The sequence below is a fragment of the Sorghum bicolor genome, chromosome 4, assembly GCF_000003195.3.
Source record: "Sorghum bicolor cultivar BTx623 chromosome 4, Sorghum_bicolor_NCBIv3, whole genome shotgun sequence".
Lineage (NCBI taxonomy): Eukaryota > Viridiplantae > Streptophyta > Magnoliopsida > Poales > Poaceae > Sorghum > Sorghum bicolor.
Window position 1 is genome coordinate 3,343,045 of NC_012873.2, and position 21,732 is coordinate 3,364,776.

General features: G+C 43.1%; 3 protein-coding genes across 6 annotated transcripts; all 3 read left to right on the forward strand.

The window, feature by feature from the left end:
- LOC8074630 lies at positions 296–4,661 on the forward strand. Its single transcript, XM_002451498.2, has 9 exons — positions 296–608; positions 1,844–2,044; positions 2,167–2,269; positions 2,354–2,433; positions 2,521–2,598; positions 3,081–3,172; positions 3,769–3,880; positions 4,012–4,140; positions 4,290–4,661. Exons 1-9 carry the CDS (start codon positions 342–344, stop codon positions 4,407–4,409), a joined length of 1,182 nt encoding a protein of 393 aa, XP_002451543.1. The 5' UTR covers positions 296–341; the 3' UTR covers positions 4,410–4,661.
- LOC8069969 (protein At-4/1) lies at positions 10,650–13,672 on the forward strand. Its single transcript, XM_002451499.2, has 8 exons — positions 10,650–10,860; positions 11,457–11,562; positions 11,680–11,735; positions 12,255–12,332; positions 12,407–12,480; positions 12,602–12,735; positions 12,843–12,938; positions 13,217–13,672. The coding sequence occupies exons 1-8, from the start codon at positions 10,795–10,797 to the stop codon at positions 13,357–13,359; spliced, it is 753 nt and encodes a 250-aa protein (XP_002451544.1). The 5' UTR covers positions 10,650–10,794; the 3' UTR covers positions 13,360–13,672.
- LOC8074632 (serrate RNA effector molecule) lies at positions 14,692–20,138 on the forward strand. 4 transcript variants are annotated; one of them, XM_021458821.1, is made up of 12 exons: positions 14,716–15,744; positions 15,867–15,934; positions 16,599–16,653; positions 16,841–16,915; positions 17,020–17,094; positions 17,186–17,233; positions 17,372–17,440; positions 17,529–18,341; positions 18,429–18,477; positions 18,997–19,118; positions 19,210–19,371; positions 19,594–20,138. In XM_021458821.1, exons 1-12 carry the CDS (start codon positions 14,903–14,905, stop codon positions 19,652–19,654), a joined length of 2,439 nt encoding a protein of 812 aa, XP_021314496.1. In that variant the 5' UTR covers positions 14,716–14,902; the 3' UTR covers positions 19,655–20,138. The 4 variants fall into 4 exon arrangements, 2 of the variants coding, with proteins under 2 accessions (XP_021314496.1, XP_021314497.1); XM_021458822.1 differs by having other exon boundaries at positions 18,429–18,471; XR_002452082.1 differs by lacking the exons at positions 19,210–19,371; positions 19,594–20,138 and having other exon boundaries at positions 14,692–15,744; positions 17,529–18,357; positions 18,429–18,471; positions 18,997–19,046.

The window sequence follows — 21,732 nt, forward strand, 5'->3', positions numbered from 1 at the left end:
AGGCTTTATATTTATGGACTCGAAAATAAAAAAAATCAAGTCAAGTTTTTAAAAAGGAGAATGATTTTTTCCAACGAGAATTGTTTTTCCCATTCGGCAAAATAAAAAAAAAATCCGTCGATATTGCGGACAGGATTCTTTTAGGTCCATGCGGGGGCCACTTTGTCGGGGTGAAGGTGGTGGGGCCACATTTTCGTGCTAGCCCTGTAGCCAGTAGCCAGTACTAGCTGTTCGATGTCGATGTGACGTTAAAATGGATGGCGCAGATAATCACAGATAGATACCGCTTTCACCCCTCGCTCTCGCTCTCACTTCTTCACTCTACCCTTTTTTTTACACTTATGGAAGCTCTAGGAGCGCGCTCCTCCGTGCTCTCGTCGCCGGGGACCGCCGGAGACGCGTCGCCGTCCCTGTCCCTGCCGCTCCGCAGAGCCTCCGCCGCGTTCCCCGGGCTCCGCAGGAGCCCCTCCGCTCTCGCCATCTCCACGCGCTGGCTGCGCGCTCCACCCCGAATCGGCGGCCGCCTGCTCGCCGGGGCAGGGGAAGACGGGTCCCTGGACCCTGCCGATGACACGACTGATCAGGCGGGAGATTTTCAATTACTCGAGGTACTCGCTGATGTTATGATATGTTGTTGGAGATCCAACCCATGCGATCCTGTACCTGACGTATTGTACTTCAGCTGTACGGATTTATGCGACAGTTCAACTGCTATGATAATAAGGAGCTTCCATCAGTAGAAAAAAAATTAAAACTATATTCTTCAGAAAAAAAAAAATGAAACTATCATTTTGGCATATATATACGTTATATTTCCATGTGAAGTTTCAAATTGTCTGTCTAACTTGACAGAACTTCAGATTGTTTAATCAATGGAAGTAAGTCTGGTAGGGAAGCTCTTCAAGCAGCAAGAATTGCTGACGCATGGCTAATTTGAAAAAAAAACAGTTTAAATGACCTTTTAGTATATGATGATGTAACCAGGTTCACTAATTTGTTAACTTTTGCCAGATACAGAAAATATTTTTTATTACTGTATTGTTCTAAAGCTAGCTAATGAATTGTGTCAGGTAACTTCTGCCAGGTTCACTAATAATGACCTCTACATAATATTGCATGTTGTTCAGTTAGATTTATATTTATTAAAATTTAAGCTAGTTAACGAATGGAGTCATGAGCTTGCATACACCACAGTTGGGATGGGAGTTTTGCTCTGCACTTTTATGCAGTCTTCTGTCACTTTATTTGTTCATATTTGGCTTTTATCTTCCTGGTGGGCTGATTCAGGATGGTGGATCGACCTTTTTCTAGATGACTTTGTAGATATTGAAATCCATATGCTAATGCTTTTGTAAGTTTTTTTTTTAAAAACAATGGCCTTTGTAAGTTTGTGTCTTCTCACTTTTTGCTTCCATGTCTTCTAATTTTCATGATGTTCACTTTCCCTTGAACCTTCCCTCCTACATCTACCAGTGGTTTTATTCATTCTCCATGTTGAACAGTTGAAGTGTTTTAGCTTTCTGGAGAAACTTTACCACCAAGTCAAAGCAATTTTATGACTGTAAGCACGTGCTCGTTTTCTTTGTTATTTGTGTTTTGAGGCCTAAAAAGTCAAGACTACAAGAGACACAACAACGTCACAGTAATTACAAGCAACTTCAGTGAAGCGTATTCTGGGGCAATGAACTATGGCAATGTTCACCCGCTCACTCATAAATCTCCATGCTTCTTATTTTTTTGTTGGGAAATGTTTTCTTTTTAATCTCTTACCCTTTGTAATTTTAATTTTTTATGAGCTCTCCAAGATTGATTATTGTTCTCTTCTTGTTTGTAATATTGAAAGAGTAATGTAACTCTACGCGGAAGCAATGACATGGATACCACTAAACATGATGATGCTGGCACTTCTGGAAGTGGTGGGACTAACACTGGTGGCTCTAGGGCTGGTCTATTCAGAACACCTATTTCAGGTGGTGTGCACAGTGCAACCGCTGTTCATGATTTACCACCACCAGCTTTGGCTGTTCGCAACCTCATGGAACAGGTATGTTTAAGCTCTCTTGTGTTTGGTTTAGTTGTATCTGACATAGAAAGAGGTAAACAATTAAATATGGATATGAGAAGGAACTTGTAATGACTATGTTCATGTTTCTTTTTTGAAACCAGGCAAGGTTTGCTCATCTGTGCACTGTAATGTCTCGGATGCATCACCGCCGTGAAGGATACCCATTTGGTTCTCTAGTAGATTTTGCACCTGATCCATTTGGCCGTAAGTAATTTGATATCACATCTTGTATCTACCAAGTTTCTAGATTGCTATATTTATTTATTTATTGCATTTTTTGTCATGAAGACCCAATCTTCTCATTATCCCCACTAGCCATCCACACAAGAAATTTGTTGGCAGACCCAAGATGCACCCTTGTTGTACAGGTAAATTTGGCAATCGGTTATATTATATAATCAGCTTTTGAAATGTCTTTGTTGATTTTTTACTAAAATGTTCTGAACCTTTCTTAGGTACCTGGATGGAGTGGACTATCAAATGCACGAGTAACTATCTTTGGTGATGTCATTCCGTTGCCCGTTGAACAACAGGTTTGCACTAAAATTACTACTGATATTATCTCTTTTCCTGAATACCATCTCCTGCAATGCCATGTCACCAGATTCAGTAAATTTTGTGTTTGAAGTTATTTCTGGACATGTGTTCCATATTGCTATTATTTCGTTCGTATGTGAACTAGTACTGCACAAAGCTAACCCCTGCTGCTCATACATGGAATGAACAAAATAAACTCAAAATCAAGACACTTATTTGAACCTGCCTTCAGCTTAAGACATTCCAAAGTTGCAGTTAACTTTTTTGCCTACTTCTGTTACCAATCCTTATCAGTACCAACCAATAGGAGTCACCCTAACTGAAAACCTGCCAAAAGAAATGGGGGTAAAAGAAATTGGCCAGAAGCTCTATAAGAATACTGAGGAGGCAACTATTTTCATGTGCTTCTGCCTTGGATATTCTTCTTCCCTTCAGATATTTGGTTAATTCTTGAATAGAATTAATAAATCTGTATCAGGAATGGGCTCATCAGCAGTATGTTTCAAAGCACCAGCAGTGGGCATCCCAACAGTGGGGTAACTTTTATTACTACAGAATGCACACAATAAGGTAGTTCTGAATTTGCATTAATGAGAACTATTTTCTCAAGTTTTCGTATTAGTGTTCTTCGAGATTTCATGGGCATTGGTGTTTCTATGTAAGATGCATTTTCTTTTTGCTTGTCTGGTTGTGATAAAAGCGATTATTCTCTGAAACAATGTACACAAGATTTGCAGCTAATTAGTTTACTGTTTGAGTTCACTTACAACTTTACAAGGCGAAGCAGCTATACTTGGCCAGTTTGCATGATCAATACGTAGTTTTATTTTTCCTCGTTGGATTTAGTAAATGAAAAAAAACAACTAATCAAGAGTACTCTTGCAACAATCGAGGGACTAATCCTTTTAATACTATACAATTTGTGGTTCAGTTGTACGATTTCTCTTTTCATTCAGATCTATTTCTCTAGCCCTTTTTACCTGCTAATGTGGAGTTGCAATAAATTTGTGAGACTGCACTAGTTTAACTTATTTAGTTTTTTATTATGATTACATAGATTTTACAGTATCAGTAGTACACTCTCACATAATTAATTGTCTCTCTGTTGCCACTATTTTTTTTAGATTCATTGAAAGATCTGATAATACGTGTGAACTTTTTTCCAGTGACATATATTTCATTGGAGGTTTTGGTACTGTTGCTTGGATAGATGTGAACGAATATGAGGCTCTGCAGCCTGACAAGATTGCAATGGATGGAGGGGAACACAATCTAAAGGTAAGCAGATGAGTATTTGCTCGGAGAACAGCCTGACGAGCAATGCGTTTCATAAATATGTCTAGTTCATTTGATCTTAAGCACTATAGTTGGAAGTGATTCCTCTGCTCCATCTATTGCCCTTTGAATAGGAACTCAACTCAATGTTCTCAAAGCCTCTGAGAGAACTTTTATCAACTGATGAAGGAGAGGTAGATGATGTAGCTGTTATTTCAATGGATAGCAAAGGCATTGATATCCGTGTTCGACATGGTGCACAGGTACAACCTACCAAAGATCTTTACATGATTCAACACCTCAAGCCTCTGTTTCCAGTTCTGAGATCATGAGCTTATGCGTTGTGCTGCTATGGTAGTGGTTGTTTCTTAACGGCAGAACAACATAAAGTTTTCTTGGGCGGGTTTTGCAGTTCAACATCCAGAGGATAGCTTTTGAGGTGGATCACAGCGTCGAGACACTGGATGAAGCCACGGAAGCGCTTAGGAGGATCATCAGCAAGTCTAGGTGGCACACAAGGGCTCAATTATGAGACGCTCTTGAAGCGGAAGCAGGTTCTGTAAAACGGTTTGTACAGTGCGGCAGTCTTTATGGTACGCCAATAAAGGAACTACGTTTCAGAGTTTTGTCTACCGTGAAGGGCCTCGTGTGGGTTGAATAAACACGCAATTTGAGATGTGTTCTTTTGACCGTGAATTTAGATTGGAAGCACAAGGCAATAATTTATGTGAAGTTGTCGATTGACCGATTGAGCGACAAAGATATGGCTCTCTCTGACCTGCTACGCACTGGTAGCTCTTCATTCATGTGGATAAGCGTTCTAGGAGTACTTTTCAACATGGCCACACCATTTCCCTTTTACCAAATTCAGTTTGCATGAACCGAGAAAATGAGGGCTTGTTTAGATCCCAAATCTTTACATCCCAAAAGTTTCGGCTGTAAACTTTACATCCAAATAGGTGTTTAGATGTTTCCAAAAACTTTTTGGCATACAGCTCATAAGACAGATTTGTCCTCATTTAATGCTTGATTTGGTTCATTAATTGAAGTACATGCACATAATGGTGTCCTGCATGCCGTCCTGCATGGTTGCGTTTTGGCATGCCGCACTCATTTGATTTTTTTTCAAAGCGCTAAAATGATTTTATTCCCAAACAAATATCCTCAAAAAAAAATTACATGTCCTCAGACAAAAATAGAATTACATGTCCTCGAACAGAATTTAAATTACATGTCCTCAAACAAAACTTAAATTACATGTCCTCAAAGAAAACTTAAATTACATGTCCTTGAACAAGAAAAAAAACATATTCTCATGATCTATTCAGCAGGCCAAGTGCAAGACTGTCACGAAAAGCATTCATCTGTGCACATTCTTCCCTACTAGGTGCTGGAACATGTGGAGGCTGATTGGCCCTTGCTTCAGGAGGTACGTAATTCTCATCACGGTCACAACGATCAAAGTCTCTATCAACTATTCCACTCATCCTAATGAAGTTATGAAGTGCAAAGCAAGCAACTATAATATGACTTTGTGTTGTCGGTGGATAACTTGGGATACTTTGCAACATCCTCCATTTTTGCTTCAACACTCCAAATGCCCTTTCTATGACATTTCTAAGTGACGAATGTGCATAGTTGAATACCTCCTTTTTACCTTGTGGTTCGTCGGCGTTTTGAAACTCTAGAAGATGGTACTTTGTTCCCTTGTACGGCGCCAGATAACCGGGACGGTTTGGATAGCCCGAATCCACCAGGTAATACTTCCCTACACTAGCAAGTACCTGTAAGTGTCAAGTGCTATAATTAGAATACAAAATGTAAATATCAACAAGCTGTGTACCTGTAGGTGGATGAGGAAAATACATGGCTGTATTTCCCCGTTGCATCATCAAATACTCTCATGTCATGTACAGACCCAGGCCATCCAGCAAGGACAAACGTAAAGATCATGTCAAAGTCACATGAGGCCATCACATTCTGAGTAGTCATGCCCTTGCGACATAAGTGCTGAACAAATTTATCATTTGGCACGACCACAGGTACATGAGTGCCATCTATCGCACCTATGCAATCCTTGAAGAAGGGATAGAACCTACGCTGTCTCAATCTAGGGTGCAAAGTACTGAATTGTGGGTCTCGAGGTTTAATGATGTCTTCGGCCAGCTTTAGCATACAGTTCAACACTTTGTAAACCATGTTATGAACTGTGCCTAGTGATCTCTCAAATCTGTCCTCAGCTTGCCTAACCGATTGCGGAGCTCCAACCATCCAAAGAAACATTCCTAAAGCCTCAATTGAGGTAGACTTTCTTGAAGACTTAAGGCCGTAATGTTCTACTAACATATCATGCAGCCGATAGAAAACAGTTGGGGTCATTCTAAACATGTTGTAACAGGAATTCCTATTTGTCAACTTTCTTTCCACCCAATCCAAACCAGTCATCATTGGTTGCCTACTCTGGGATCTACTATAGAACTTGTCAAGGTGCATAGCATACTGGTACATACCATAGATGAATCCACTGCAATCATCTTCAAGGAACATGTTGAAAAAATCTTCCTCAGACTGCTCATCTGAATCCTCGTCTGTGCCATTTTCCTCCTCAGGTGGTTCGACATCTTCCTGTCCATAACAAAAACCGACAACAACTCAGTCCTCAGTCCCAGGAATGTGTTGATGGATGCTTACTTGAGCAGACAATCACCAAACAGCACAGAAATCAGAAACATACAATGCATGGATAGGAAGGTCTTGCTACATTCATTCATCATCACAGACAACAAACAACAGTCATACAAACATCACAACATACATAGTTCAATTCAAATACATCAATGGCAGACGTAGTCCAACACCTAATTAACTAAACGAATGCATAGATAGGAGGGTCTAGTTATCGACCCCGGCATAGTGCTTGATGATGCCAAGCCTTCCTTCTGGCTTTGTTGATATGAAGAACTTCATTGCTTTCTCAGACAGGATGATCTTCAGGACCCCAATCCATAGCTTCGTGTCCTCCTCAGTTGCACCACATTCTCTGGCTAGCTGCTGGACATACTCAATCCTCACTTCCTCAGCAGACTTCTTTTCTGCAGCTTCCTTCTGCCTTCTTTTCCAGATGGTCTGCAGCATGGCATTCCTGTTCTCTTGAATTACATTGAAGTCCCTCGTGTTGTTATCCATGGCTCTAACTGTAGGACTCATTGTCTTCTTGTTTGGGCTGGAACCAGTGCTGCGTGTGCTAGGTGTGCTGGCCCTCTTTGTCCCAATGCTCAGTGGGGTTAACTGCTCCTCACCTTCATCTCCTTCGTGCTCATCATCACTTATATTGTACGCACTGGGAGCTCCTTGACCAGGAGCGTAAGCAAAAGAGCCGTCCACTGCAACCCCCAGGAACATGCGGTCCATTTCTTCTAGGTACGGAGGCCACCCATTCTTCAATTTCTTCCATTCTGGTTTTCCCTGCAAAAAAAAACAGAGCACAAAAAGAAGGTAAGACTTGTACTAAAATTTAGGTGTCCCTGCAACAAAGAAGGAACAAAAAGGAAGTACTTGAGTGTTTTCTTTCCACCAATCATCTGAAGCTATAACAGATCCATCAGGTCTCCGTCCCAAACCTGTTCCTTTCCGAAGTTTCTGAATGAATGTCCACATATTCCTCAACTGTCTTATCCTATTGCCAAACTGCTCGTTATCATGAACTAAACCTGTGGCCGCATAGTACCTCTCTATGATATCCCTCCACCCACTTTTGCTCATGACACCCTTAACACAGTTCCCATTGTCAATCTGGTTGCAGTATATCTCACACAGCTTGTTGGTGTTTTCAGAGCCCCAGTGTGCCTTGTCTTTGCTATCCTAAACGTTGCATTACATAGCAAAAATGAAAACAGTCATACAAGAACAAAACAGCCAAAAACAGTCACATTCAAACTATCATAACATACTTAACAAATAGCCTAAATACAAAACTAGTCATAACATTCATAACATGCATATAACAAGTACAAAAATACAAACTACCACACTATACCAGTGAAAACCTACATACATAACAAGTACAAAAATACATTCTAGGAAAACCAGCAGTCTATACCAGTCATAAAAATACAAAACTATTTAGGGTGTACAAGAAGCAGTCTTACCGAGACTTGAGCGTATGAGTTCTCGTCCTCTGCATCGAAGGTCGGAGGAGGTGGGTTGTTGCGCAGAGGCGTACCGCGTCCCCTGGATCCGCCGGAGGATCCCGATGCAGCACCACGGGGAGGGATGCATCCGCCACCAAGGGACGGGGAGCCGCCGCGACCAAGCGTAGCTCCACCTCGGCTGACACCGCCGCGACCACCGCGCAAGCCGAGGGTGCCTCTGCCGCTGCGGGGAGGCGGGCGGAAAAGGGGAGGGGCTTGAGTGCTCCCAAAGTCCGTGTCTTCAGTCCCCGAACGAAGGAGACCCTCGTAGGAACCGAGGCCTGGCCACCCTTCGCCGGAGTTGAGATCCAACGCCGCCATCCCCAACCGGTTAGGGTTACTGGAGCTCGAGGTGTGGTAGGGGTACCCGGTGCCGTTGAATGCCGAGGGCTGGGAGTTGAATCCCGACGGCTGGGAGAGGAAGTCCCTCGTGTCTCCTCCGTCGCCGAAGACGTCCTCGTCGCCGTAGCCGTCGTCGTCGTGGAAGCCGTGGCCCCGCTGTCCCGCGCCGCTCCAGCCGTCCATCGTCGAGGGAAGCCGGATCCGGATCTGGATCCGGTGCTAGAGAGCGACGAGGCGGGTGTTGCGGTGGTGGATCTGGCGGCGATTCGAGAGAATGGGGGTGGAGGAGGAAGCGGCGGTGGGATGGCGGGTTAGGGTTCGGGAGGGAGAGAGTGGCTGAGGGAGAGCGGTGGGTGCGGGGCTGCGCGAATGGATAGGATCGGGTCTGGGGTGGGAGCGGGGCTGGGGTATACCCTGTCCACACGCGTCCCTAGGCACTTTTTGGACAGTTTTGGGACTCAAGGGTCCCAAATTCCAAATCTTTACAGCCCATGGTTTACAGACCCCTGTTTAGATGTATTCTTCCAAAAAGTGTACATTTTTCCTAAACTTTTTGGTTTTTGGGTGCATCTAAACAGGCCCTGAGCAAAGCTAAATTGATTGGGTGGGAAGCGTTGTAATATACCCAATGAATCCCTTCAACTCAAATTTGAGTGCCTAAGACAAGTAACTGCAGATGAACTAAGGCCTTCTTTGGTGTCGCTCTGGCATGGCACGAAGCCGGAGCCACACCAAACAGCCGAACGGAAGAAGTGCTTCTGGGGATTGAGGAAGAGGAGCCGGAGCCGGATATACCTGCCCACGAAGGCGACCACAGTTTGAGTGCTTCTACTCTGGCTCTCTCTTAGCTGCTGTACAAAGGTGAAGCCATGATTTTTTGTGCTTCTACTCTGGCTCTGACTTCTGTGGGAATAGAGTTGAGGTGGCGCCAAAGCCAAACACGGTATAAATATTCGAATGGTGCATTGTCGACTTAGGCCATGTTTAGTTCCGCAAAAATTTTGCAAAATTTTTCAGATTTCCCGTCACATCGAATCTTTAGACGTATGCATAAAGTATTAAATATAGATAAAAATAAAAACTAATTGCACAGTTTGGTCGGAATTGATGAGACGAAACTTTTGAGCCTAGTTAGTCTATGATTGGACAATATTTGTCAAATACAAACGAAATTGGTACAGTGCTCATTTTGCCAAAAATTTTGGAACTAAACAAGGCCTTATCATCATAAACATCACCCAAAAACAAAATTTCCATTCTCTTTTGTAATTTCAAATGTCCCTTCCAAGAAATTAGTACTCCTTTCGTCCTAGAAAAAAAAGCAATTCTAGCTTAATATCATGTTTTAGTACCTTAAATTTGGCTAATTATAGATAAAAATATCAATACTTATGATACTAAATAAATATTATTAAATTAATTATGAAATATATTTTAATAATGAATTATTTTAGAATAATATCATTCACTAGAAATTTGGTCAAATATGAACCACTCTACGTGGCACTTAAGGGGGTATTTAGGACTGCTCTGCTCCACGTTTTCAGCTTCGCTCTGCGTTTTTTAGTCAAACGGTTTCAGTCTTTCAGGGTGTTTAGGACTGCTCTGCTCCATGTTTTTCAGTTCCGTTTCACGTTGTTTAGCCAAACGGTTTCAGCTCCACCCACCTAGTTCGAGAAAAAAGTGGAATTATGAGAGTACTTGAAGAGGTACTTCACAAACTCTAGTTTTTTGTGGAACTGCTTCATGGTGGAATTTATAGAGTAGAGTTCATGAAGCAGTCCCAAACACTCTTTAACTTATAGTTTTATTTATTTATTTGTTTGTTTGTTTGTTTATTTATTATTTATTTATTTTTGAAGGGAGATAGTATTACAGGCTCATAACATAGATTATAAACTAGGTAAGCGAGCCACATGAGTTTTATGGGGATGAAACTCCTCTCTCATTTTCACGACTAGGGCCAATACTATGAATCACCAACATCGGATCACATGTTAATGGACAAAAGTAATGTTAATATATATTTAGCTAGAAAAAACAAAGAAAATACTCTAGTGTTTTTTCCCATGCCTAGGGCCATGGCCATATTGGCCCTAGGCTTATATTCGCCACTGCTCTCATCTGATGAAACTTCATCATTTAATGACCCTGTCAAGTCAATAATTTTGCTTATGTGATACTCTATTTAATGTGTATGACACTTTAATTTCTTTTTGCAAGAGAGACCCTATGGTTACTTTGTATCACGTTACCTAACGTCTTTCTTTCCTCCGTTTCCCCACCACGCACCACGCCTCGCGCCTCGCCGACGCGTCCGTGCGCACCTGGCACCACCACCGTCCACCGGAGAGGCGGAGCCGAGCAAGGCGAGGAGGCGACTCGATGGAGTTGGCGTCGGGGGACGATGAGCTGAAATCGCTGCTCCAGAACTTCCATCGCGTCTCCCAGGTACTTGATACCAGCCGCGCGGCGCCCCCCCCCCCCCCCCCCCCCCCCCCTACTGCCCGGTTCTACTTACACTACGGCCGCCCGGCCGCGATCCGTTTCGGTTTGGTTTCGAATGATCGCGCTCTGCGCTGTGCTGTCCTGCTCAGATCATCGGTGGTTCGTTCGCGTGTTGATCCAGTGACCAATTCGAGAACAGCAAGTTCTAGTGATCGTTCGTTGAACCTTTCAGTCTGTACTCTGTACTCAGGTAGCGCGTGCTCCCTGCTCAGCTTGTGTTCGATGAAATTCCCAAGTGATTGCAAGTGGAGAGTGGGTGCCTCCGGTTACATTGGCATGGTTGACAAAGTTTACTGTTCAGAGAGTGTCGCATTGTGTTGTTGGTCTGCCTGCTAACTGGATGTTGTATTTGGACAATGTTGTGGTTGCCTTGCTGGTAGATATACAGAAGTTCACTTGCATCTAAATGTCCAATTGTTCGAGTTTACATTACCTAAGGAAGATGGCCAGTGTCATATATTATATTTCATTGTACTTGTTAGCATTTTTCTGTCCTTATTGGTCATGTGTTGCCTTTCGGTTCTTTTTTTTCTGAACAGGGGTACAAAGATGCACTTATGGAGGTCCAGGCTTTAAGAGTAAATTGCAACACTGAGTTCAAAAGGCGTGAAGCTCTTGAATCACATATTACAGATCTTAAGAAAGGTCAACCACTTCAGTCGTCTCTACAAGTTTAAACTCAGTCTCCTATCTTTGCAGTAGCTAATCATTTACTTTTCTTCCTGAGATCGAAAGAAATGAGTAACTGCTCATGCTCTGCAGATAATGAGCGATTAAGAAGACTATACACAGAAACTTTATTCAAGTTCACCAACCAGGTAGGTTGCTACTTACTCTGTGCATTTGTAAGGTGGTCAAATTGTACTACTGCATATTTCAGGGCTAGAAGGTGCCGTTTTCACCTATGATCTAATTTAGAACAGGGGTATTCATTCCAGTGGCGAAGCTAGAGCAAATTAGAGGGTGGTGCACTTGTCTTGTGGGTGCATAGATTTGTATTATACCGGATGTATGTATGGTGAAATTTTACAAAAATCTATTGTTTTCACGAATTTTGGGTGGTGCATCTGCACCCACTCTCGTATACATAGCTTCGCCCCTGATTCATTCCATGAGGCAGTTTAACAAATGCTGATGTCTAGTTGATTGCCAAATGCTTCTGTAGTTGGTCAACCTTTTGTTTCTTTTGCTGGAAATGTGGAACCAGTACAAGGACATGCATTATAATGGGACCTCAGTGTGTCTCGACTGTACAAGGACATGCTTTGTTTAGTATGCTGTGCCTATAATTGTTAATAAAACTATGGATTATTTCTGATTTCACTGATTCTATTCAGGTGAAATTCCACGCAGAAGCTCAAAGCCTGAAAGAAGAGCTGGAAAAGGCAAATAGTAGATTGATATCCATGGAAGAGGTAACCAATTGCCTCCTAACACCTAAGCTTCTGAGTAATCCACAAATTAATCTGCATATGTCAATTTAATGCAGGAGCACAAGAGGGAAGCTGAGCAACTTAAGCACAGCAGTGAAATGAATAGCAATGACCTGGAGAACAAACTCAGGTAAGAAACTATCTTTTGAGGGCGGCTGCATATGACCGCTGAGGGAGTCATATTCAGTCAATATTTCCTTGCTGGTTGCTTTGTGAAAACTGAACAAGCTACCGATTTTCACTTCAATCAGCCACGCCCTTGTTCAGCAAGCAAGAGATGAAGCTGCAATGAAGCAACTGAAGTCGGAGCTGAGTGCCCATAAAGCTCACATCGACATGTTAGGTAGCAGGTTGGAGCAGGTCACTGCTGATGTGCATTCGCAGTGTAATGTTCTTAACTTCCCTTCTACATTTAAGATTAGCCCTTCTTCTGGAACAGAGTCTCTTATTCTTATTCCGACTGATGGCAATTTTTCCTGGTTCCTTGTACAGATAAAAATGAGATCCAGGATTTGAGGGATGTGATTTCAGTTGAACAAGAGGAGAAAAAGGACATGCACAGGAAGCTTCAGAATGCAGAAAACGAGTGTAAGTTCAAGCTGAACTGGTCAACTGAAAAAAGGAGATGAGTTTCTGCAAACAGCAGACATGATGAACCAATTCAAACAGGAAAAGAAAAACATGATTCGTATCTGCAACATGCTTATTAAGTAGCGTTCCATGGGCTTGCCTTTCACTTCTGAACAGGGGACAGAAAATATGAACCGCCACCCCCTCGTTTGATCTTCAGAAAGTAGTAAAAATTGCCTTAGATCTTATCAGCGCATTGCTTCTTGGCGGCTTTAACATGCTCTCTCATGATGCAGTGAGGATCACGAGGATGAAGCAGGCGGAGCAGCAAAGGGATTCTGTCTCGGTCCAGCACGTGGAGACGCTGAAGCAGAAGGTGATGAAGCTCCGGAAGGAGAACGAGTCCCTGAAGAGGAGGCTGGCGAGCTCTGTAGCCTGAACATGAAAACTGCAGCTGCTTTCCTTCACGCCGTAGCTTTATCTCCTACTGTCAGATTTAGGAAAATCCAATGCTCCGAGAACACATATCACACTGCCGGTTGCTTTGAAACTGGCTACAGCCGGCAGTGATTGGTACGTTTTCATTGACAGTTATTGTCACCAACCGACAGACTCATAACTTTTTTCGTATGAAATCATACGAAGATTAACTTTATATCAAAATTGTAAAGTTCAACAAGACCTATAATTTTTTAGTTGACAACATTTTCATAACTGAGATGATTTATTAGATGTTCAGATATTCAATATAAGATCGCAAACCTATTAAACAATTTTTCGGAATTGCCTGTACGATCATATATGGCTTGTTGTATGACCACGGGGAAGGGGTAATTTTCGTCCATGGCTCACCCCTTTTTCGCATTACCTAGTGCCATACGTGGAATCGTCTTTGCTGCGTATTGGACCATGTGCTAGCCAACTAACTGTGTATGTTATTGATCGATAGCAATGAAATGATCGAGGGTCACGGGGATGAAGCAGGCGGAGCAGCAATGGGTTCCCGTCTCGGTCCACCACGTGTGGAGACCCTGAAGAAGAAGATCGTGAAGCTCCGCAAGGAGAACGATCGAGTCCCTGAAGAGGAGGCTTGGCGAGCTCTGAAGTCTGAACTTGGACGGCACATGATGAAAACTGCATCTCCGTTTGTACATACATCTCATACGATGAGTGTCAGGCTGAGGAAGCTATACTCAGGCCTTATTTACTTCCCCAAATATTTTGCAAAATATTTTAGATTTCCCGTCACATCAAATCTTGCAGTACATGTATAGAACATTTTAGAGGCCGGATACTTTATATCCATTATCTAAAAAAATGTATGAAACATTAAATATAGATAAGAAAAGATAACTAATTATACCGTTTGCATGCAATTTGCGAGACGAATCTTTTAGGCCTAGTTAGCTTATGATCGGACAATATTTGTCAAATACAAACAAAAATAGTATTGTTCACATTTTATAAATTTTTTTGCAAGTAAACAAGACCTCAGATGTATACCTTGAATAGCTGGTACTACTGTATGTCAGATGCACTTGACGCTTGCTTGTGCGATGTGTTAATGTGTCCATGCGGCAAGTGTTGGCAGAGACACCATTTTTCTTTGTTTTTGAGAATCTGACATGTGTTAATTTGTTTTTGGGCCAGTGTGTCTTCCTGGGCCGGCCCAGCAGGACCCATTAACCCACGCGCTGTACGTAAACCGCCCACCCTTCCTCGGCACGCCAGCTGGCACGGGGCCGCACGGCACGGCACGCACCGCCTCCGCCGCGGCGTGTGTGCGCTGATGAGTGATGAATGATCGCCGCCGCTCTCCTCGCCTCCTTCCCTCCCTCCCGCTTCTTCCACCCTCTCCTCCCTTTCTCTCTCCTCCCTCCGTCCTCTAAACCCTAACCAAACCCCGCTCCGTGGCGTGCTCCCGAGTCCCCTGGCGCTTGGACGCCACCACCAGTCCACCACCTTCTACTCCCACTCCACCAATGGAGCACGCGCTCTGCTCCCCCGCCGCCGCGCCCGGCGCGTCCCTCACCACTGCGGCGCCTCCGAAGGACCTCGCGCTGCTCCCTCCCCCACCCCCGCCCCCGCTGGGATCGTTGCGTCCTCAGCGCCTCGAGGGCTTCGTCGCGCGGCCTGCCGAGAGGACGCGGCGGACGAGGGTTGGCAGCCCCGGCGCCGGTGGGGACCGCGGCCATCAGCGCCGCTCGATGCCGCCACTCCATCTACCTCACCCACCCCCGCTCGGATCGTCGCGCCCCGAGCTGGACGACGTGGTCCGCCTCCAGAGGGACCGCGACCGCGACCGCGACGCGCCGCGTCGAGGGAACGCAAGGAGGAGCGGCAGCAGCTCCGGAGCGGGAGGGGACCGGCGTCAGCGCCGCTCGACGACGCGGAGGTCACTGTCGCCGCCGCTCCCCGTACCTCCACCTCCCCCTCCCCTGCTCGGATCAACGCGCCCCGAGCTAGCCGCTCTGGTCCGCCGCGAGAACGACCACGACGCGCCGCGTCGAGGGAGTGCAAGGAGGAGCGGCAGCCCCGGAGCGGTTGCGGACCGGCGCCCGCGCCGCTCGACGACGCGGAGGTCACCGTCGCCGCTGCTCCCGCTACCTCCACCTCCCACTCCCCCGCTTGGATCATCATCGCGCCCCGAGGTGGCTGCCGTGGTCCGCGTCGACAGCGACCACGACGCGCGGCGTGGAGGGAGCAGGAAAAGGGGAAACGGCAGCCCCAGGAAGGGAGCGGAAGGAGGCCGCCGCCGGGAGAGGGGCTCCCCGCCACCGAGGTCGCCGTCGCCCGCGCCACGCAAACGGTCTCGCCGCGGGAGGTGAGGCCCTCATTTGCCTTTCGTGCATTACGGCTCACGTAGGTTCCAACTTCCAAGCTGATACGATGATGCTGAAGTGGAGTTCGTTTCCGCCTTTTGTGTTTGGGGATTGTGTTCCGCAGCCCCCGGAACGAGTGCGGGCGAAATGAAGGCAGGGGCAACCATGCCTGCAGTCGTTTTTGCTCTCCAGGTATGTCCAGAATCCAGCCTAGTTCATTCACGCAATCGTGCATGGAATTCATGTCGGTGCGAGTTTGATTGGCACCAGCAGTGTGTGATGGTCATTGGTGTGATATGCTGTCAGAAGCTGCCAGCCCTCACTCTTTTTCCATACTAGCATAAAAGTTGACGAGTCTGCGTCGCTATCCGTGGAAAGTCCTCACCAGTTATCAGCCTTCTAAAAAAAACTTTGTAACTGCAAAATTGGACATTGTTCATCTGTTATTATTCTGATCAGAGCATTTGGTTGGGACACAGTCCCACTAACAGCTTTGGAGATCGTTTCAGATTAAACACATACGTAGATAGGTGGGGATACCGGATGGCTGATTCAATTGCACAATGCACCCACATATATCAATAAAGAATTTGAGTTGTACCTCTCAGTGTTAAACATCTCCAGTAATCAGTGGCTTTATTTTCTTGTTGGCACCCTTTGTCGGGTAAATTTCTTGTAGAGTTCCTATTAAATTGATAGCATGAGTTAACATCAGTACTTGTGTGATTCCTGACTGCAAAGGATCAGATTAATTTGGTATTTGATAAGATGACAAACTAATGAATAAACAAAGCCCATGGTCTTGCATATGTTGCCTGACAATGTCTCACAAAAAATGTCTTCTTGCTTATTTCAGATAGGCCTTATTCAGGATATGGTGCTGCCACCATTGGTCAAGATACAACTGGAAGGTATGTAAGCTTTGCCCAGTAGTGGATGGGTTTGATCTGCTTGCTTGTTGATTTGCTGTTAATTCCCGTGTACTGCGGGTGTTTTGTTCTTCCATTTCTTCTGTTAAGTTTCTTTTCTTTCCGTTTTAATTTGAACCTAATAGATGGCTACTTGCATGTCAGCTTATATTATTTTGAATGTTTCTAGGTTAGGATTAATGACATACAAACAATTTATCCAAGTTCTTGAGGATGATGTTTCACCAGCTCAAGCTGGATGCAGGTAACTAATGCCAGAGAATACAACTTGGGTTTGATTTAATGGTAGCTGTTACAACTTCTACTTGTAGCTCACGCCAATGATATTGTTTGTTCTGTGGTTACAAGGTACCAAGAATACAGGACAGAATACATAAGTACTCAGAAACGTGCTTATTTTGATCTCAATAAGAATGAAGATTGGTATGCTAAAAGCTTTTGTTTGTTGAGGTGTTAATTGTACTCTATAAATTACATGATTTGATGGTTCCTTGATTTTGGTTTAATTTTGCAGGCTGAAAGACATGTACCACCCAACAAAATTGTTATCAGTTATCAGAAGGTGAGAAGTTTGCTTGCCCATTGTTCTCAAAGAAAGCCTTTGTATAGCGCATTTACAAGAGACCATAATAGTTCCTTTTGATAAGTGCTTTTCTTGTTGCTGATTGGTAACCATTGGTGTCTTATTTTCTTCACTCAGGAGGAATGATTTTTGCAAGACTGTAGCGAGGAATTTGATCCTTGACCTGCGGAATGGAACTTTGGACCTGTGAGATGCACTCCATATAATCTGTGTGTCAATATGATTATTGTGATGGATTTTGTTAGTGTTGCTGATAACTTGATCTTTGGTCTAGTGGTCCTGGAGTGACTGCTCATGCAGCAATTAAATCAGGAAAAGGCAACGATGGAAGATCTCAGGATAATGCAGATTATGGTGAAAAGAAAAGAAAACATGGAAGAGGCCCCCAGAAAGAGATCGAACCGCTTTCAGCTGCTCCTAAAGCTCATCCAATCAGTTCACAGCATCGAAGGATTCACACCGACATACACCGAACTCTTGCTTTGGTGAAAAAACTTGATTCAGAGAAGGGTATTATGGAAAACATTCTGTTAACTGGTGATCATGGCAAGTCAAATGTTGATAAATCATGTGGTAGGTCCAAAACGCCTGTAGCTATTATCCGGGGTTTCAATACTGTTAAGGGCCTTGAAGGTGTTGAGCTCCTAGACACTCTCCTTACTTATCTGTGGCGTGTCCATGGTGTTGATTACTATGGCATGTCTGAGATGAAACATGCAAAAGGTTTTCGCCATGTGAGAGCTGAAAACAAGAGCGACAGTATGGCTGAATACATCAGTGCTGCTGATTGGGAGAAGAAACTGGATTCCTTTTGGGAAGAAAGACTGATGAATGGTGAGGATCCCCTGGTTGTATTGACTGCGATGGACAAAATTGAAGCAGCACTTGTTGAAGTTCTAGAGCGTTATGTCAGAAAAATGCGGGATGAGAATTGTATCTGGAAGTATTTTTGTGGAGCCAAGGGATGCGAAAAACTTTTTCATGCTCCTGAGTATGTTCACAAGCATCTGAACCTCAAGCATCCTGATTTGGTCTCTACTTTGGCATCAAGAGTTGAAAATGATATATATTTCCAGAATTACATGAAGTAAGCCCATGCACAGGTACACAACTGAAAGACCATTAAATCAGAAGTAATAAAAAGGTGATGCTTCTATATTCTCTTTTCATGCAGTGATCCAGATGCTCCAGGAGGAAAACCATTTATGCAGCAAACGGTACCTGTAATAATCTTTGGCCTGTTTAGTTTATTCCTGTTACTTAGCCTTTCCATTTTCTTCTTTTTACAGCAGGACAAGAAAAATGTGATGCTTATCCAAGGAACTCTTAATATGAACTGCATGATCAGAGTCTTTCTCTGTATTACATGATATACTTTACAGTACATTGTAGCAAACTGCTCATTCCTTTGATAACTCTTCTTGTCATACAATAATTTTTTTTTTGTTTGACCCTATTGTAAACTAATGCTTTACTCTTCCTTTAGAAGAAGGAAACTAAAAAAATGTCAATTTCCACTTTTCCAGTCACCTTAAGATTACTGCTAAAGATTTCACTTGTTAATAGAAAAAAATAATTACTTTTCGTAGAACCTCAGTAAAAGTTACATATCTAGTTGTGAAGTGGGTTTGTTTTGACCCAATTATATTTATATCGTTTCGTTTCTGCTGGCTAATAGGTGATGTTTCTTAGCATGCTGGCCAGTTTAACATCTTTGTTGATGATCATACTTTCTCATTCAGGATAGAATGAGACAAAGACTGGATGAACAGATGTTTGATGCTTCTGGTGTATGGGGTTCACATGCTCCACTTCTCCCCATGTGTGCACATTCACTAGTACTAATACCTGTGCCTGGTGCTGGGTAGGTTACGAATGCAACTCAGCTAATTACTCGCTTAAGAGATCCAGGCTGTCTACTAAAGCTGGGTACTTTGGTTGTTTTGTTCTTTCAGCCCATATGGTCCATTTGTTCCTGCACCTCCAGAGATAGCCATGCAGATGATTCAGAAAGGACTTGCAGGACCAGATTCTGCTCAAAACAGGAAGCCTTCGGTGCTGGGACCAATGCTGCCCATGTACCCATCATTTCCGCTTGGTAGTGGCATTTACAGGAGGTTAGTACCCCTCTAATCAACTGTCTCATGAACTTATGACAATCGGTTTGCTTTTGGTGGTAGACATACCAGCCAAAATTTACAGGAGGTAAATAATATTCTGAAATCTTCTTCTTCTTTGCGACAAAAGACTCTGAAATATTTGTTATCAAGAATTCATTGTCGTACTCAACCCTTTCATTCATTAACTAGCTTGTAACTTGTTCCTTACTCTGGTTGCAGTTATGAAGACCTTGACGCTCCTATGGAAGAAGTCTCCCCTCTTGACTTTAGAAGTTTGTAGAGAATTTCCCGTTCCCCTTGCTAATTGTCCTGATAAGCAGAGCTAGTTCACACGGATAGAAAAGGCATTACTTACATGAGGGCAGGTTACATAGTAATACTGAGGCATGAAAAATAGGAAAGTTTTTTATGTGCTATCATGTTCTATAGGCTGTAGCACGTCCTCCGCTCATATATGGAACTTTAGATAGCAAATACTTCTGCAAAGGTTTACGGTTGTGTGGTTCACTCCTGTGTTCACTCAGTTAAGTGAAACAGAAGAACATGGTTCAGACTGCTTGCAGTTTCTGCTGGACGTCTGAGGGAAAAGTTTCTTTTTTTGACCCGACATGATAAATATGAAAAAGGGATGCTCAGAAGAGTTAAGAGTATTAGATGTACACTCAGTCTGTTATGGTTCGGCTGTGAATGGTGTTTCCTAAGGGAGGCTAATAATTATTTTATTCTGGCATGGCACGATTATGCCTAATGTAATCGAATTGGTAGTCTCTGGTTCTAATGTGTGTTTCTGTGTGTGTTTCAAATTAGTGGAAAATAGTTTCCAACTAAAAAAATAGTAACTTTGATGATGACACTTGCAAGTGCCACGTTAGCTGTTTCACTAGCGACATGCTTTTGCGAGTGATTGACACTGGTACAAACATTAGCACTTTTAATTTGATTTAATTCCTAGGTAAATCACGAACACAAGCCAAGCCCGTGTAACATGAGCACAATCTGAACATTGCTGGTACACAAGAAGAGACCATCAGTCATCCAGCAATGTTTTATTGAAAAGTCGTGGTAAAAAGTATTGTTCGCTGATTTGTTATGATTTATTAGAGAAAAAACTACTGAATGACTGATAAGTTCAAATGAACAGAGATATACGTCTACCATACTCAAGAATAATAGTGACATGGAGGAAGATATAAGTTAAAAAATCTTGTTTGTGGATCTTAGGCTTGCTCACTTGGGCTTCATTCTCATTACTAAATGAGGTGTCATGAAAAGTGATGATATGACAGAGTTACGAAAAGCGAGGTGTGAAGGACCCTGATCTAAATTAAACTTGGTGTGTGCACTCTTTCTGAGATTGGGAAGTTGTTCCACATGATGACATGAGCGCTAGAGCCAAAAGTTTCATTTCATCACACGATCCTCCAATCTCATGTGTTGTGTATTAAATTAAATATATGGATAGCCTATGAAACTAAAAAGGAAAGACGTTATACATTGGAGGTATTTGCTTCATTTGTCGACTCGAAAGGACTATAGAAAAAAAAAGATGATGTGACACTCTTGAAAATAATAGTAAAATGAAACTACCCGCTAGGATTATCCTCATGTTCTGTGTGTCCTGTATTCATGCTCCAACCATTTTCATTATTGTGGGACCCTTATCAGGTGCATCTTTTTACCATCCTTGTATCTCTCAGAAACACACCAATCAGTCTATCTCAGGTTAAAAGATGCACACTATTTTTTAGTAACTTCTCAACAAAATATTTTTTCGAAAGAATATTTCTGAAAAAAAATATTTCTATAGTGGATATAGCTTTTTGTAAAATTAAATTTGTTATTTTGCCAAAAGGGAGGAGTGTGAAGGGAAGAGGGGCGAACACAACAAAAACGTGGAAGAGTGTATTTTCATAGCGTTTTGATTGAGGTTAGAAACTTGTATCCAACCACAATGATAAAAAGGGTCAAAGTAGTCACGTAAAGATTGCTTAACTAACAATTCAAGGCCTTTAGATGTTACCACAAGCGTGCCTAATGCATGCTTACTTGAAAAGTTTGAAAAATGCCCCTTCTTACACTCAATGTGTTGTTGTATTCGTGGCCTTGGATTTTGTTGCATTCTAGGTTGTGCCCAAGTGCTAGTTGTATGACACTTGAAATTTTCTAGGTGCTAGTATTTTTTTCCAATCAATCTCCCTACGACTAAGACCCTCTTCAAACACAAGAAGTTAACCAGAACTAATTAATTTATATAGAAAAAACATAGAAAACAGAAAGGGAAATCCACACTCGAAAGGGCTTAAACTGACATTAAATTGGCATCCATAAAGAGATATAGGAGTTCATTTAAAATTTATG